The sequence below is a fragment of the Microtus oregoni genome, unplaced genomic scaffold (genome assembly GCF_018167655.1).
Source record: "Microtus oregoni isolate MIOR12 unplaced genomic scaffold, Mior012 000012F_ref0000307, whole genome shotgun sequence".
Taxonomy (NCBI): domain Eukaryota; kingdom Metazoa; phylum Chordata; class Mammalia; order Rodentia; family Cricetidae; genus Microtus; species Microtus oregoni.
In genome coordinates, this window is record NW_024543071.1 from 24,044,831 (window position 1) to 24,059,642 (window position 14,812).

At 47.0% G+C, this 14,812-nt stretch overlaps 1 protein-coding gene across 9 annotated transcripts in view; it reads left to right on the plus strand.

The window, feature by feature from the left end:
• The window catches only part of Cpeb3 (cytoplasmic polyadenylation element binding protein 3), a 185,740-nt gene extending 174,691 nt beyond the window's left edge, over window positions 1-11,049 (plus strand). For all 9 annotated transcript variants that reach the window (XM_041661041.1, XM_041661040.1, XM_041661038.1 and 6 more), the window contains one exon: window positions 5,464-11,049. In XM_041661041.1, the coding sequence (XP_041516975.1) occupies window positions 5,464-5,691 (228 nt within the window). In that variant the 3' untranslated portion in view covers window positions 5,692-11,049. The remainder of the gene's footprint in view (window positions 1-5,463) is intronic.
• Window positions 11,050-14,812: the final 3,763 nt, after the last annotated feature.

Genomic DNA, 14,812 nt, shown 5'->3' on the forward strand with positions numbered 1-14,812 from the left:
GCCAACATGACCACATTTACCCGACAAGGCTTGCACCTTGTATTTGTGCTGCCAACTTTTGCGACCAGAGACAAAGCTTACATTCATTTCTGTCTAGTTCTGTCTCCCTCGGCCTCTTCTCCAGCTCGTCTGCTTGTGTTCCACCATCTGTAGTCTTTGCTTTTAGTTGGCTTCTGTCCAGCCCCCTGGGATGGCTAGATATCTGATTGACTTATTTGAGTGGTAGCTCACATCAAGAGCATAGAGTCTTTGGCTGCCCTTTATAGAACTTGTAGACATAAGCCACATTGCAGCTGACCTTGTCCAGTACCTCATCTCGTTGCTACAAACCTCCTGGGCCAGAGAGAGAGAATTCTACACCTGCTCATGCGCTCCCTAGTGTCTGATCTACCTCCAAGAGTCACTTGATCAGTTTTTCCACTTAACTAGGGAGAGGGAGCTCTGTATTTTGACTGTTGGAGACATGTTAGCAAGCACTGAGATCATTTTGTTGATGTCTGACATTCTTTTTTGTCTGTATAACTCTAGATTAGCTGACAGCCCCCTAGCTAAAGCTCTGCATCATCTCTCATTGTCTGTAGGAGTACATCATCACTACACCACAGAGACTTTGCGTGTCCTTTGGCCTGGTTACCCCATGTGACTGTGAATCTAAATATTTCTGAATGTCTTTCTTATGTCCTGTTCCTTTGCATCTCCTAGAAGTAGAGGGTCAGCTTGGTTGTGTGCTCACCTCTGCCTAGGACTTTAGTATTTGGATTTTTGGGGTAGTATAGACCTGTAACATGGCTCCTACAATGCTGCTGTCATCAGAGTCATGGCTAAATTGATGGTAGCTGACAGAAACCAGCTTCTTTTTGTTTTATTTCTTTATCAACAAAAGTAGAATTATTTTGGATAGCTTCCTAAAAATACCTGACAATCATACAGAAAGTCCTGGAATAAGACAGAAACTACAGAGAGTTTGGGAATATCTTTAGGAAATGTTTATGTTAGTAATTCAATTTACTAATTTTTATCTTGTTTGGGAATACATGTTCATGTGTGTAGTGTGTGTGTGTGTGTGTGTGTGTGTGTGTGTGTGTGTGAAGGCCAGAGGTTGGTTTTGGGATGTTAGTTACTCTCCACCTTGTTTTTTGAGACAGAGTGTCTCATTAAACCTGAACCTCACTAATTGGCTAGATTAACAGGCAGCAAAGCCTTAGGAAGCCTCTGTCCCTTCTTTCATGTTGAGATGACCACTGCTTGGTTCTCACCTAGGTGCTGGGAATCACACTCAGGCCCTATTGTGAGGCACTCATTTTATCAACTGAGCCACGGATCTAGCCTCAGAAGTGATTTTAGAGCAGCATGAGTTTAGAGAAGGGTGGTGTCTTATCCTCTATGTTTAGTGATGCTCACTGAACCTAGTCACATAGGTAAATCCACTTTGAACAAAATAGTTGCCCTCCTGCAGTAGCATGGGACAACCTAGACATCAGTGTCCTTCGTGAAGGGTTTCTCTTTCATGCAAACCTTTGCTCTTCAGATCAGCACCTTCATACAGGTGCCCAGAGAGGCTTGGCAGGCAGCTCTGCTCATCCAGATGGAAGGAGGTCAGGCGACATCTTCAGGAAAGCCTCTCAGAGCTCAGTGTTGTCCAAAAGTTGTATGTTTATTTGTGAACAGGTGCTCTATTTAGACTATTGACTGGCATTAATTAAGTAAAAATAAAAATGGCAAGAATTCACAAACTTACGCCGGGCGGTGGTGGCGCACGCCTTTAATCCCAGCACTTGGGAGGCAGAGGCAGGTGGATCTCTGTGAGTTCGAGTCCAGCCTGGTCTACAGAGCGAGTTCCAGGACAGAAAGTGAAGACTGTGTTGTGCTTTATTATCTGACCTGACAGGGGCTTCATGTCTCCTGATTCCGAAGGGACAGAAAGCATACTTCATTTTAACAAGGAGTGTGTGCGCGTGTGTTTTGAGACAGGAATTTTATAGCTCAGAATGACCTCAAACCCCTGATCTTCTGCTGCCATCTTCTAAATGCTGGGGTTATGGGCACACAAGTGGCCGTACCTGGCACAGCACAATATTTACTTTTTTTTTTTTTTATTGGTTTTTCAAGAAAGGGTTTCTCTGTGGTTTTGGAGCCTGTCCTGGAACTAGCTCTTGTAGACCAGGCTGGTCTCGAACTCACAGAGATCCGTCTGTCTCTGCCTCCCAAGTGCTGGGATTAAAGGCGTGCACCACCACCGCCCGGCAATATTTACTTTTTAAAAGATCATAAGTCAGGTGTCTTAGCATCAAGAGGAGAAATGCCGGTCCTCTGGAAATTTAGACCAAGGGGGCACTACTACAGCTGAGAAGAAGGCACCAGCTGTGGCTGGCGCGAGGGTCTTTATGGTGGCTCTTGCAAAGATCTAACTTGATCCTGCAGAGATCCCTCACAAAGAGAGCTGGCACAGAGCCCAGCTAGAAGCCAGTTGGACAGCTGGGGTCCTTTTCAGATGTGCAACACACAAGGGACTTAACTTTTCTGTGCCAAAGAACATTTTACAAAAAGTGAAAAGTCAGCCGGGCGATGGTGGCGCACGCCTTTAATCCCAGCACTCGGGAGGCAGAGGCAGGCGGATCTCTGTGAGTTCGAGACCAGCCTGGTCTACAGAGCTAGTTCCAGGACAGGCTCCAAAGCCACAGAGAAACCCTGTCTCGAAAAACCAAAAAAAAAAAAAAAAAAAAAAAAAGTGAAAAGTCAACTTACATGGTTGAAAAGATTCTGTCCATTCTAGACCATGGAGGCTGAATCCGGAATATTTAAAGAATTCTTCAACTTAACAACAGAAAGACAGCTCGCTTCAACTGAGCAGATTTGAATAGCCTTTCTCTATAGAGGACATATCTATGGCCACACCTGGGGTGGTCGTGAATGCCTGTTATTCACAGCCCTAAGAACCCTGAGACAGTTGGGTCATGAGGTCAAAGCCACACACTAAATCCTTTCTTAAGAAACAATAAAATGGACAACAATACGCAGGTGAAAAGAAGCTAAATATCTTGGCTATTAAGTAGCTGCCAATCTTACCCATGGTGGGGCCACATCTTCCCCACCAGGATGGTTAGAACCCCACAAATGGCACACAGAGGCTGGTGCTCCGCTACTTTGTGGGTTGGAGTGCTGTGGTTTGTAGCTGCTGTGGAAAAGAACTCAGTAGTTCCTCAGCAACTGAAGCACTGAATGGCTGGAGAGGCAGCTCAGCAGTTCAGAGCACATAATTCCAGCTCCAAAAGGGCTGTAGCAGGAGGATGTCTGGGACTTGCTGGCTTCCAGGTTTACCAAGACTTACATAGATACCTGTAAATAACACAGAAGTAAATATTTTTACGTTAAAATCAAATTGCTGTCTAAGTTTATCCCCAAGTATCTACCCTGGAAACTAGAAACATCTGCTCTCAGAAGTGAACATGCATGCACATGTCAAGAGTGCCAGGCACAGCAGACTGTGGAAACGACCAGTGTCATCAACAGACATGTGAACGAAATGTAGGGGAAAGTGTACAAGTGATCCTCCAGGCTACAGTGTAGATGATGTGGTACTGGGGATGGACCCCAAGGCCCTGGGCATGCAGCATGAAGGTCAAAGAAGCCAGATGGAGCAGAGCTCTTAGTATGTGATTCACTGTGTGGAATACCCAGAATAGTTAGTGTAGAGAAGGAATGTAGAATGGTCCCAGGAAGTGGATAAGCAGGTAGTTAGTGGATCCAGGACTTCCTGTTGAGGTGTCAGAAACATTTCATAACCTGTCTCTGTGAGTTCGAGGCCAGCCTGCTCTACAGAGAGAGTTCCAGGACAGCCAGGGCTGGGTGTCATGAGGTGTGCTGAGAGCAGGTGTTAGAAGGCTTCTAAGCTGGGAAGTAGCTGTTCCAGTAGAGACCAACGTGGGAAGAGGTTGAGATAGGGGAGTCTTGAGTGTGAAGTCAGCCTGGACTATGTAAGTGAGACTGTATATCAGAAAAAAGGAGATGGGGAAGGGGGAAGCTTGAGCAATTAGAGTCTGCATTGGGAAATCACTGGTGGGGTGGGGGAGTCCGGGCAAACTGCAGACTGGCTTGAACTGGAGCCATTGGAGACAGGAAGCAGCTGTTTTACTCAGGCAGCTGAATTTAGCCCTGTAGGCAGAACAGAACCTTCTGACCAAGAAAGGACCTCTGAGTATTGAACTGGCACTTGTATGTGGGACACTAAACCAAGGAAGACAGCAGACACTGGTGCACATTCAAGCACAGAGTTTCATGCCTGGCCTTCAGGAAGCCATAGGACCTGCAGCTGTGCCTGAGGTGCATGGGGCAGCGCGCTGGGTGCTGACTTCACCTGCTCGCAGGGACTCTTACCAAGCAGGGCATGCATGGTTTTCTTCTGCTGTGCAGTGAGGGAACAGGTTTCTGTGGCCTGCTGTGAGCCCAGACAGGTTTGATTGCAGAGCCATGATAGTTCATGATGCAGAGATTAATAGAAGGGATTTGTTTGAATCCCACTTGTTCAGTCCTCAGCTTAAGGGGGTGGAGGGAGGAGCAGTAAAGACATTTCTCCTTGGTGACCTGGAGTGTGAGTTTCTCATTATCTGGCCAGTAGATAGACACCTGTGGACAGGAGCTCACAGTGGAAGGTTAGACTGCAGCCTCCGTAGCCCCGCCCCCCTTTCCACCTGCCACCCCTTTGCAGAGATCCCCTGGCTTGTGCCCTGCTAGAGGCTCTGGCGTCAGACCGTTGGCCCACCTTGCAGGACCACGCTCCAGCTGCAGGGTTGCTCTCCCCAGCATGGCTCCGCCACTGGTGTCAGAGAGACATGATCAGACATCCCATCTTTGTGCCTATTCCTGGTGTTCCAAACAAAGAAATTAACAACCCAGTCTTTTTTCTAGGCTCTGGGAAAGAGAAACACAGACAAGCAGTTGTTTTCTCTGGTTTTGAAAGGCTTTCATGTCCTGTAGCTTGGTTTCCCTTGGTCTATTAAATGCTCCCTCTATTCTAGCTTCCAATGATGCAGAGAGTAGGGTGATAAGGCCTGTAAAACCTCAGCATGTGCCCTGCCCCCTCCCTTATCCCCCTGCAGTTCCTGGGGTCCAGGAAAGCCCTGGGACAGTTAGAAAAGCCTTTTATCACAACAGAAACCCCAAACCTCCCTTGAGCCTACGATCTCCCTGGCAGGCCTGTGCAGGAGGAGGCCTACCTTCTCAGGCTTGTAGGCTATTCTGAAGCATCCCTTCCCCTGGGATGATGTTTGTCCTGCACTGAACTCTGTCCATCCTCAGGAGTTATGGCTGCACAGCTCTTTGTGGGGTTGTGCGCCTACAGATCAGAGTGCCTGGAGCGCACACAGAGAGGTGAAAAACCGAGCAGACCCCACACAGCTGCGGCTGCAAAGCCGGGTTAAGGAGGCCTTGCTGAGCCCTGTCTCCTGTCTCTCCTCTCCGGTCCAGGTGGAAGTGAAACCGTACGTGCTGGATGACCAGATGTGTGACGAGTGCCAGGGCACGCGCTGCGGTGGGAAGTTTGCCCCCTTCTTCTGCGCCAATGTCACCTGTCTACAGTACTACTGTGAATACTGCTGGGCCAGCATCCACTCCCGAGCCGGCCGCGAGTTCCACAAACCGCTGGTGAAGGAGGGAGGCGACCGCCCTCGGCACGTCCCGTTCCGCTGGAGCTGAGCGCCGGCCAGGCAGACCCAGCTACAAGTACTGGAGCAGGATCACAAGGAGGAAGAGAGGGCACTGCCTCAGGGCTCACGGTGTTCTGGAAATCTGTGCATTCGTTCTCGATTTTTAAAGAAGAAATGGGTCTTTTTATTATTATCATTTACAGTCCATATTACTGAACTCAGCGTCCAGTATAATGCAGAATCGCAGAGTGTGTAACGGTACCCATTTGCACTTTGACTCCCAACTTGTCTGCTTGGTACCTTGATTTCTTACACCTGATCTGTCGCCTCCACAGTACGTAGACTGCCATTCTCATCAGCGGCCGTCAGGTTGACGTCTGTGACTCTTTGTTTGATGTTGTGTTGTCGTCGCTCTGACTGGTTCTGAACTGGAGCATGCACTTATTTTCAGAAACTTAGAGAGTCGCCCCTAGGACGAGACTTACCAAAGGTCCCACGTGTAGGTAGAGGCCGGCGTAGCAAACACTTTACGATCCGCAATCAGTAGAGGGGTCACGTAGAGCAAGGGTAGCCCTTCATGAAAATAAGCCTGTAGCTGCTCTGTACTCTGACATGTACGGATACCTCACAAGCTGGATCTTTCATTTCCTTCATGTTTGGTTTTTGTTTTGCTGAGGATTTGGGTTAGATGTTTTAGTGTTATGTAAATTTATGCTGCAATAGCTTTTGCTGCTATTAAAATGATATTGTTGATACCATAATACTCTATTCAGGCTAAGGTATCAATTAAAAACAAAAACAAGAACCCAACAACACACTTTCATGGTTTAGGGATAGAGCAAGCTGCCGGAGGAGATCAGAAGAGACCAGAGAGAGCCAGCGGAGGCCGCCGTTCCTGACTGCATGTTTACTTAATGCGGTTGCTGCATGCAATAAATTTTATATCCAATGTCTAGTATAAAACCTTCCCACAATGCACAAATTAAGAATCTATATAAGCTATAAACTACTCATTTTTTTAAAAGATTTTTTTCATTCAAAAGAATTGGTAATCGGTGGGAGGAAGGCATGCCTCAATGGGTGGAGTGTCCGTGGACAGGAAGAGCCCATAGCAGGACGACCATTACTCAAACCAATAGAACACCTAGGTGTAGGATACTCTTACAGCAAACCTGTGGGTGGTAGATGAAGTACTGCGGTGCTGTTATATCTTGTGCAATTTATTTTATATAGTAAAGTGATTATTATGTCTAACTGTGATCAAATGTAACTGTTGACATTAGTGGGCGTGACCATTCATAGCTGGTACATTATTAACCCCTGAGCTCTGAGTTACGACCTCGTAATGCTCACCCCACTTTCCACAGCTTCAGATCTTGTCCAGAAGGCCAAAGAGCTCGTCCTCGCTCTCAAACACTAAGGATGGACACAGAATCTAGAAATAAGCTGTCAGAAGCCACGTGAGGGTGATGCTAAAGCAATGTCTGTCTGAGTGAGTGACTGAGCAGACGCGGCCTTTGGTGTGAGACACTAACCACCAGGTCCCTGGATTCACCCTGGAAAGCCTGGCTGGGCTGGCGCCCTGCTGTCCTCCCGTGGACATTGTTTTAGCATTCGCTCCTGGGCTGCAGAGAGGAATAGAAACACGCACGGTGATTGCAAGACTGTAAAGCTTTTAATCCCTTCTTCCTTTGTTCTGAATTCTGGTGACAATCTGACTGGACGTCACACTGCAGAGTAGATCTAAGTCACTGTGTTTTTGTGCTGTGATTTCCTGTACTGTCTTAAAGTTAGTGTTGCCTGGTTTTTGTTGTAGTTTGGTTTTTGTTTCTCCAGTGTTGAGTTGTGAATACTGGCTCTCCGGCTACAGTTTGTTTTCAAAAAGAGGAGAAAAAAAAATAGTTTTTTACTGAATTAAAAGATGCCTATTAGAGCCCTCCCCCTTGGGGTTTTCTCTGGGCCTTTTGGTAATAATTGCTTTTCTGCAGCCCAGATGTGGTTTCGTTTTGTTTTGTTCCTTTTTTTTCTATGTTTGTGTTTTACTTTTTTTCATCTGTATGGGAAATTTTGTTACGCACTACTACTTTTTATATTCTAGACCGTTTTCAAGAGTTGGCTGATGGTTTTTGTTTGTTTGTTTTTAAGGAAAAGGCATGCTTTCTGACTGACCTGATCTTTTGCAATACCTCAATTTTGAAATATAGGAAAGAAAGTGATATTTTCTAAGTAAGTTTATTCAGAAAATATATATTAATTTAATTCTGCAAGAAAATGATTTAACAGATGGGTAACTTTATTTTTTTCATGCTTATTTGTGTTTTTTGAAAATGAAGAAGTTAGAGCTTTATAACTATAATATTAAAGATCATATCTAACCTACAGAAATCTACCTAATTATGTGAAAGATGCAGATGTTTGGAAGAAGCTCCCCTCTTTCATGTTCTAAAACAACCCTGAGCTCTAGAGAAGCTGGAAGACTGGGCAGCGTAAATAACGCGGAGGCCACAGTGTCTGTCGCGGAGGGAGACCAGTTTGTGAGAGAGACTCCATTATTGCCGGGAGTTGTGACTTAGGTGACGGAACTACTTTCCCTTGATTTGTATATTTATATCAAGTGTTGATTGTGCGGCTGACCAGGATTGTGAAAGAGTTCTTCTGTTTGTATTTTTTTAAAGAGAACTTTTTTAGTTTATTAAATTATAACATGTTCCCTTTTGTTTTTGTAAATAAATGTGCCCCCCCCAAGTTCTTAATGTTATATTAAAAGAGAGAGTCCTTCAAAAAAATTATTTTTTAAAACACGGAGGTGTTCTGCCCTGCAACTTGACTGGGAAGCCCCTGGTAACACAGGCCCTGCCGTGGCCTTCCTTGCTGGGACACTTGAAGTAGTGGACTTTTGAAGGCTGTACTAACCTCGACTCTTTGTTGTTACGTGCAATACTGTTTGTACTGTTTGTATAAAAATAGAAAAAAAGAAAAGAAAAAAGGCATAAATCTTTATTGCAGATTTATTTTCATTGCAGACTTTAGACATTGTGACTCACAGAACACTCATTTTCTACTGTCAAATACGTACCTTTTCCTCATGCTGGTATTTTTTCAATAGTAACGTAGCCTTTGTACTGAGACAAATTTTCATTGTTATTTTTAGAAAGATTTTTTGCTAAGAAAAAATTAAACATATTTACATATTTTTCATTTTATTTCGTATTTTCTTTAAGGAGTGCTTTCTCAATCATTACTAGAGTTGTTTCTGGGAGGGACTTTCATATCTGGTCAACGTCATAATATTATTTTGTATTTTTACTTGGAATAAATTAATTTTATGATGCTAATTCTTTAAAAGTTTATTTTTTTCATTTTCAGTTATTTTTGAAGCTAAAACCTTTGTAATATTGTTACTAAAGTGTCTAGTTTTTTGAAATGCAAAGCTTTATGTACTAACTCGCTGATGTGGTTTACAGCAGTGGCAACGATGGGAAGAGTTGGTTCTGTAAAGCAACTGGGACTGTAACGGACAACTGGGTAATAAAATGACGGGATGAGCCGAACGTGCGGGATCTGGACAAGCCTTTTCCTTTCTTACAGTGCTTTAGTGTGAGACTAGGGATGTCACGGTACAGGTCCTGAGGATGTCACCGTGGGTTTACACAACACCAGATGCAGCAGAGTTTGCGACCTGATAATGAAGTCACCCTCCTGAAATAGCATGGAGTGTGAAGCCACGCTCGGCCAGCAGTGCCCAGTGCTTTCCCTAAAACTCCTCATGTGTGCACCGTATGTGTGTATGTGTGTGTGTGTGTGTGTGTGTGTGTGTGTGTGTCTGTGTCTGCCACCAACTGCTGTCCATGTGTGAGCTGGTGCCTTTCCCTCCCAGATTTTTACATGCATGCACAGTGGTGACCAGTGAGCGAAGACAAGGCCTTCTATGTTGCATGACCTGAATGTCTCACCCGGTGTGTCCCTGGAAGGGCTGGCGGCAGGCCCTGGGGATGCACGCTGCACGTCACCATGTCACCACTGTATGTGTGTTCACTTCATCTTCCTCCCTCCTTGTCTGGTCCCTGTTCTAGCGCCCCTGTTTACCTTTTCTCGTGGTGACACTGGGCCACTCAGCATGATCTGTCTGCCTTCCTGCTGCTGCTTCTCCAGCCCCCAGCCCCACCCCAGTCCCACCCCCAGCCCCAGCCCCTGAAGTGCACTGTCAAAGCAGCTGTGGCCAAGGCATCTGCAGTTCCTGCAGAGGCAGCTCAGTTACCCACTGGTGTTGTGTAAACAGAACGTCCAGGGACTTGCTCTAGACAGAAGGCGCATTTCTGCTAGCTGCTGGTGGCCTCTTCTAGTCGCGTTGGAGAGGAGGTTAATCAATAACTGGGGTCCGCATGTGTCCAGAGCTGGCTCTTGGGTTCGCTCTATGTATTCAGTTTTGTAAATAATATATAGATTAGATCAAGTTGTGATGTAAAATTTTAACTCAAATTGGGTCCTATTGGTTGGAATTTTACATTAACTACAAATAAATGATTAGGAACAGAAGAAACTGGGAAAATTCTTGTTTAGTGGTATAAAGATTATGCTTAGATTTCCGCCTATATCTTGTGTTTTATAGCTTGTTAGTGAGGCATGGGCTAACGCAGTGGACTGCATTTGAATTAGCGAATAGCTGCTAGTTTTCATTTTCTCTCTTCTATTAGCAACAAAGTGGCATTTAACCGGGTCAAGCTCCTACCTAAATATTTGAGTATTGTGACATCTCAGCTTGCAAGGTTTGAATGAAAGGTTAGTCACAGAGTAGTGAAAAAACCAAGTGTCTTTTTGTTAAAACCGGCTTCTTTGTGCTGCTCCCCCCTCTACCACTAGCCGTAGCGTGTCTGCTACCATTCTTTTTTCGTCAACTCAGCTGCCGCAGTGTTCCATTCCCACCACGGAGTATTTTATAACGGATGCTGTTGACAGAAGACCCCACAGTGGGTCAAGAGGGAACCGCGAGTCCAGGGATCTGACTGTATGATCAGAGTAGCTCACTGGGTCCAGTGGAGAGCTCGGGTGCTAACACAGGGGACGCCTGCTCCTGGACACAGTGCTGTTGGGGTACAAAGTGTTAGGCATTTTTGTATTTTTGCTGTCAAAGTGATGGACATGACCTTTAGAGTGTTCACAGCTAGGACCTCTGTATTTGTTTTTCAGCTAACAACTAATTTGAACTGTACTGTATCTTTCTTACCTGTTCTCTCGGATTGTTTGCGCTGGTAACCCTTCCTCTGCCCTGGGGCTCGGATTAATACTGCTTGTATGGGTTCGCTACTGTGACTGAGCGTGGAACTCTTGCAGCTGTCGCTTAACCGCTTAACTTTGTAGTTTGGACTTTTTTTCTGTAATAACAACTTATTAAATCTAGTTGTACGAAGCACTGGCGCTTGTCATCCTTTGCTACGGACTCTCTCCCGTGTGCTTGCTCCACCTCGGGAAATTCTGATTTGCTCCAGTAGTTTTTTTTAAAAAAACAAGAACCCCAAGTCTTCCAAATAGTTCCCCTCTTCCATCAAAGCTCCCCTTTCCCGAACACAACACTTCAAACGCACAAGTAAACTTGAAAGAGGAAAGTATTTGTGGGCTCAGATGATAGATGTGGGGGCTTAGGAGTTTTCTTTTCTGCGCTCTTGGTGACCCTCTGGGTCTCAGGCAAGCTAAATTTAAGATCTGTCCCTGAGCTATGGAGCCTTGGGTTCTAACTGCCAGCAGGTTGCCACACGAGGCCACAGTATTCAGCCGGAACTGTTGTGAAAGGTGAGTGTTGATGTCGTCTCAGTTCTCACAGTGGCACCAGAATCTCTTAATGAATTTCTTTCAGAAAATGGGGCCTTGCTGCAGTTTCCTCAGAGAGTCAACCGGTCCTCCTTGAAGGAAAAAGGATGAGGAACCCGGCACAAGACGGTTCCGTCCGGGTGGGTCTGGGCACAGGTGGTTCTGGGATGAAGGCCTGGGGTCTAGCACGCATGCCGCACGCCCGCATGTTAAACACAGCCAGGGTGACACCGCACTCTGGGCTCCCCCAGGGCCACGGAGCGACTCTTGGAATAGGGAGGGGAGGGAAGGAGAGGAAGAGGGGTGTCACAGGAGGACGGGGAGCAGAAAGCTGAGAGGTCTGGGAGGCAGGGCCGCAGCATCTGGTTGGCACTCCCACGCGACCTGACCCTTCCCCTCAGTGCGTGTCCTGTCCGCACATCTGTCTCCACCTCGCCGGGTGTGGACTCCAGGGCGCCGCCCTACAGGTGAGTGCACTGCACCGGCACCAGGCCTACAGGGACCCCAGGTCACCCAGAGTGGCTGTGACTGATGCCACCCTGCAGCCATGGGGCTTGGGGCGCGCGCGCGCGCGCGCGCACACACACACACACACATACACGGAGCCGTGGAGGGCTCCTTTAAAGTCTCTCTTTTTTTTTTTTTTTTTTTTGGATTTTTTCGAGAGAGGGTTTCTCCGTAGCTTTTTGGTTCCTGTCCTGGAACTAGCTCTTGTAGACTAGGCTGGCCTCGAACTCACAGAGATCCTTCTGCCTCTGCCTCCCAAGTGCTGAGATTAAAGGCATGCGCCACCACCGCCCCGCTAAAGTCTCCTTTCTGAACAGCTATACGTTAAGGAACAAATTGAGTCTTCTTCTCAGTGTGGCCATCTGCCTTGGACCCCATACTAGTCCATTCAGAAAATGGTTCTGATGTCCTGCCCTGCGACATGAAGGTGGAGGAGGTGTGCGAAGGTGTCATTGAAACAGAAACTTCTGGGCTTGACCCTGTGTTTGACTTGAAGCGCCGGGTGGGCAGATGGCTACCCAACATAAGATCAACTGTTGGGAAGAGGGGGGGCTAGTGCGCCTGCTCTGCAGAAGCATCCATCACCAGTGAACACCCCGCTTTTAAAGATGGCTGGCGTAGGTCTCCACACCCTTGACACGTTTCCAGTAAGACTCACACACGAACCCCCCTTTTCCCCCACCTCCGTTTTTGAGCTGGAGTAGTTGAACTAAGTAGATGGTAGAGCATGGAAGCCAGAAGGATTGCTGGGGGCTGCTGTGTTTTGTGTGGGACTTTTCCTGTTAGCTGGTGACTGAGATCTGTGAAATAACCCAAAAGGATCAACACAAGACAGACGTTAATGTACCGTGCAGCTGCAGCTCTGCAGACAGGCAGGAAAGCGCCTCCTCCCGCGAATCAGTGCATTGGCAGTCTTGTGTGCTGCAAATGTACAAGTTGGGTTGGGTACAGTCAACCTGAGGCACTTGGGCGACCTGAACCTCAGAGCTCCCCACAAAGCCGTTCTTGTCAGCTGTTGAATTAATTGCCTTCAACTTAAAATAGCATTCATAGCAAGCCTGGGTGTTCGAGCCAAGCCACAGCCTCGGTGTAATGGGTAGATTTGTAAGAAACTGCCGAACTATCTTCAAAACTGAGAGCCTCTTACACCCCACCCTCCAGGATCCTCCCCAACTCCCTGAAACGCAGTCTGGTTGCTAGATCCTCTGCAGTGTTTCTCATGTGTGTTGGATTTTTGCTGTTCTAAAAGGTGTTTAGTAGTTTTGTTCATATTTGAAATGTTCTACCACATAATGTAGGCCATCTTTTTTTTTTTTTTTATCCATTCTGGTTTTTAGTTTTTTTGAGACAGGGTTCCTCTGTAGCTTTGGAGCCTGTCCTGGAACTCTCCCTGTGGACCAGATTGTGGACCTCAAACTCACAGAGATCCACCTGTCTCTGCTTCCCGAGTGCTGGGATTGAAGGCGTGCGCCACCACTGCCCGGTGTAGATCATCTTTTTGCATACTCACTTGCCTTCTTTGTGTTTTTCATGTGTGTCGTTTAGTTTTTTAGGATGGGGTCTTAACCCTGGCTGAGCTGGTACTGGCCATGTAAGCCAGGTTGACTTTGACCTCTCAGCCTCCAGTGTCCAGGCTGCCACACACTGAGACACAAAACACTTCTGAGGTCAAGTGTGTGGGGCAAACAGCTCTGTAGTGGACACCTGATGCTCCCTCGGTTGGTTCTGCCACTGCCTGCCTGGAGACCACATTCACTCTTACAGGTTGAGAGCCCAATCCCCAAATCTGCCTTATCTCCCCAACTTTAGATGCCAATACAGCCCACTTTCTGGGACGTCTGTTTACTGCTTAGTAAAGGATATTGCCAAGGTAGCTGTGTTGGCGAGTGTCAATCTGCCATACCTGGGAAGAAGGCGCTCAACTGAAACACAGCCTTTGGCAGACCGGCCTGTGTGTATGTCTTCTGGCCATTTTCTTGGTTGTTAATTGAAGTAGGAGGGTCCACCCCACTGTGGGCAGTCATCTCTCTACACTGATGGGCCTGGAGAAAGCTAGTACGGTGTATGATGCGCGCGCGCGGTGTGTGGTGTGTAAAACTAGCTGGATGTGAGCCTGGGAGAAAGCTAGTAAGAGGGGTGTGTATCATCCTCTGCGGTTTCTACCTCAAGCTCCTCCTTGGCTTCCTGTGATGGTGAGCTGTAACCTTATAAATGCACTGTTTTGATGATGGTGTTGATCCTAACAAAAAGCAAAGACTAGGAAGGATGCGAGGAAAGGGGTGCACAGGGCGGCTATGGTGGAAGGCCGCGCAAGTCCGGCTATCACGGGTGTCATGTCTAAGAAATCTTTGTTCAACCAGGGTCACCTTTTCTTCTTCTTCTTTGGAGTCTGGGTCTCGTGTAGCCCAGGCTGGATCCCAAATCACTAAAAAGCCAAGGATGACCTGCTCCCCCTGCTGCTCCCTGCTGAGTGCTGGAATGGCAGGTGTTTGTCACCAAGCTGAGGATGAAAGCCAGGGCTTCCCACACAGTAGGCTGACTTTTGTCAACCGAGCCACAGCCTAGCTCCCATGCTTTTGTCTATGCTTTAGTTTAGGATGTATGTTCACAATTGAGCTCAATTTTGCACAGCATCATAACACACAGGGGTGAATTATAGTAGGAGGACCTGACTTTGGAGACTCCTTTCTCCGTTACAGAAAAACCAAGCAGTAAAGCCGCTTGGATTTGTGGGCGGCCTCCAGCTCCGCCCCTGCTCTGTTTTCACACCAGTTCTCCCGACTGCTGCAGCTCCACTAAGCTTCATGGCTGCTCATGCAGCTCTCTAGCAGGCTCCTTTCCTGCTTTGGATTATTTTG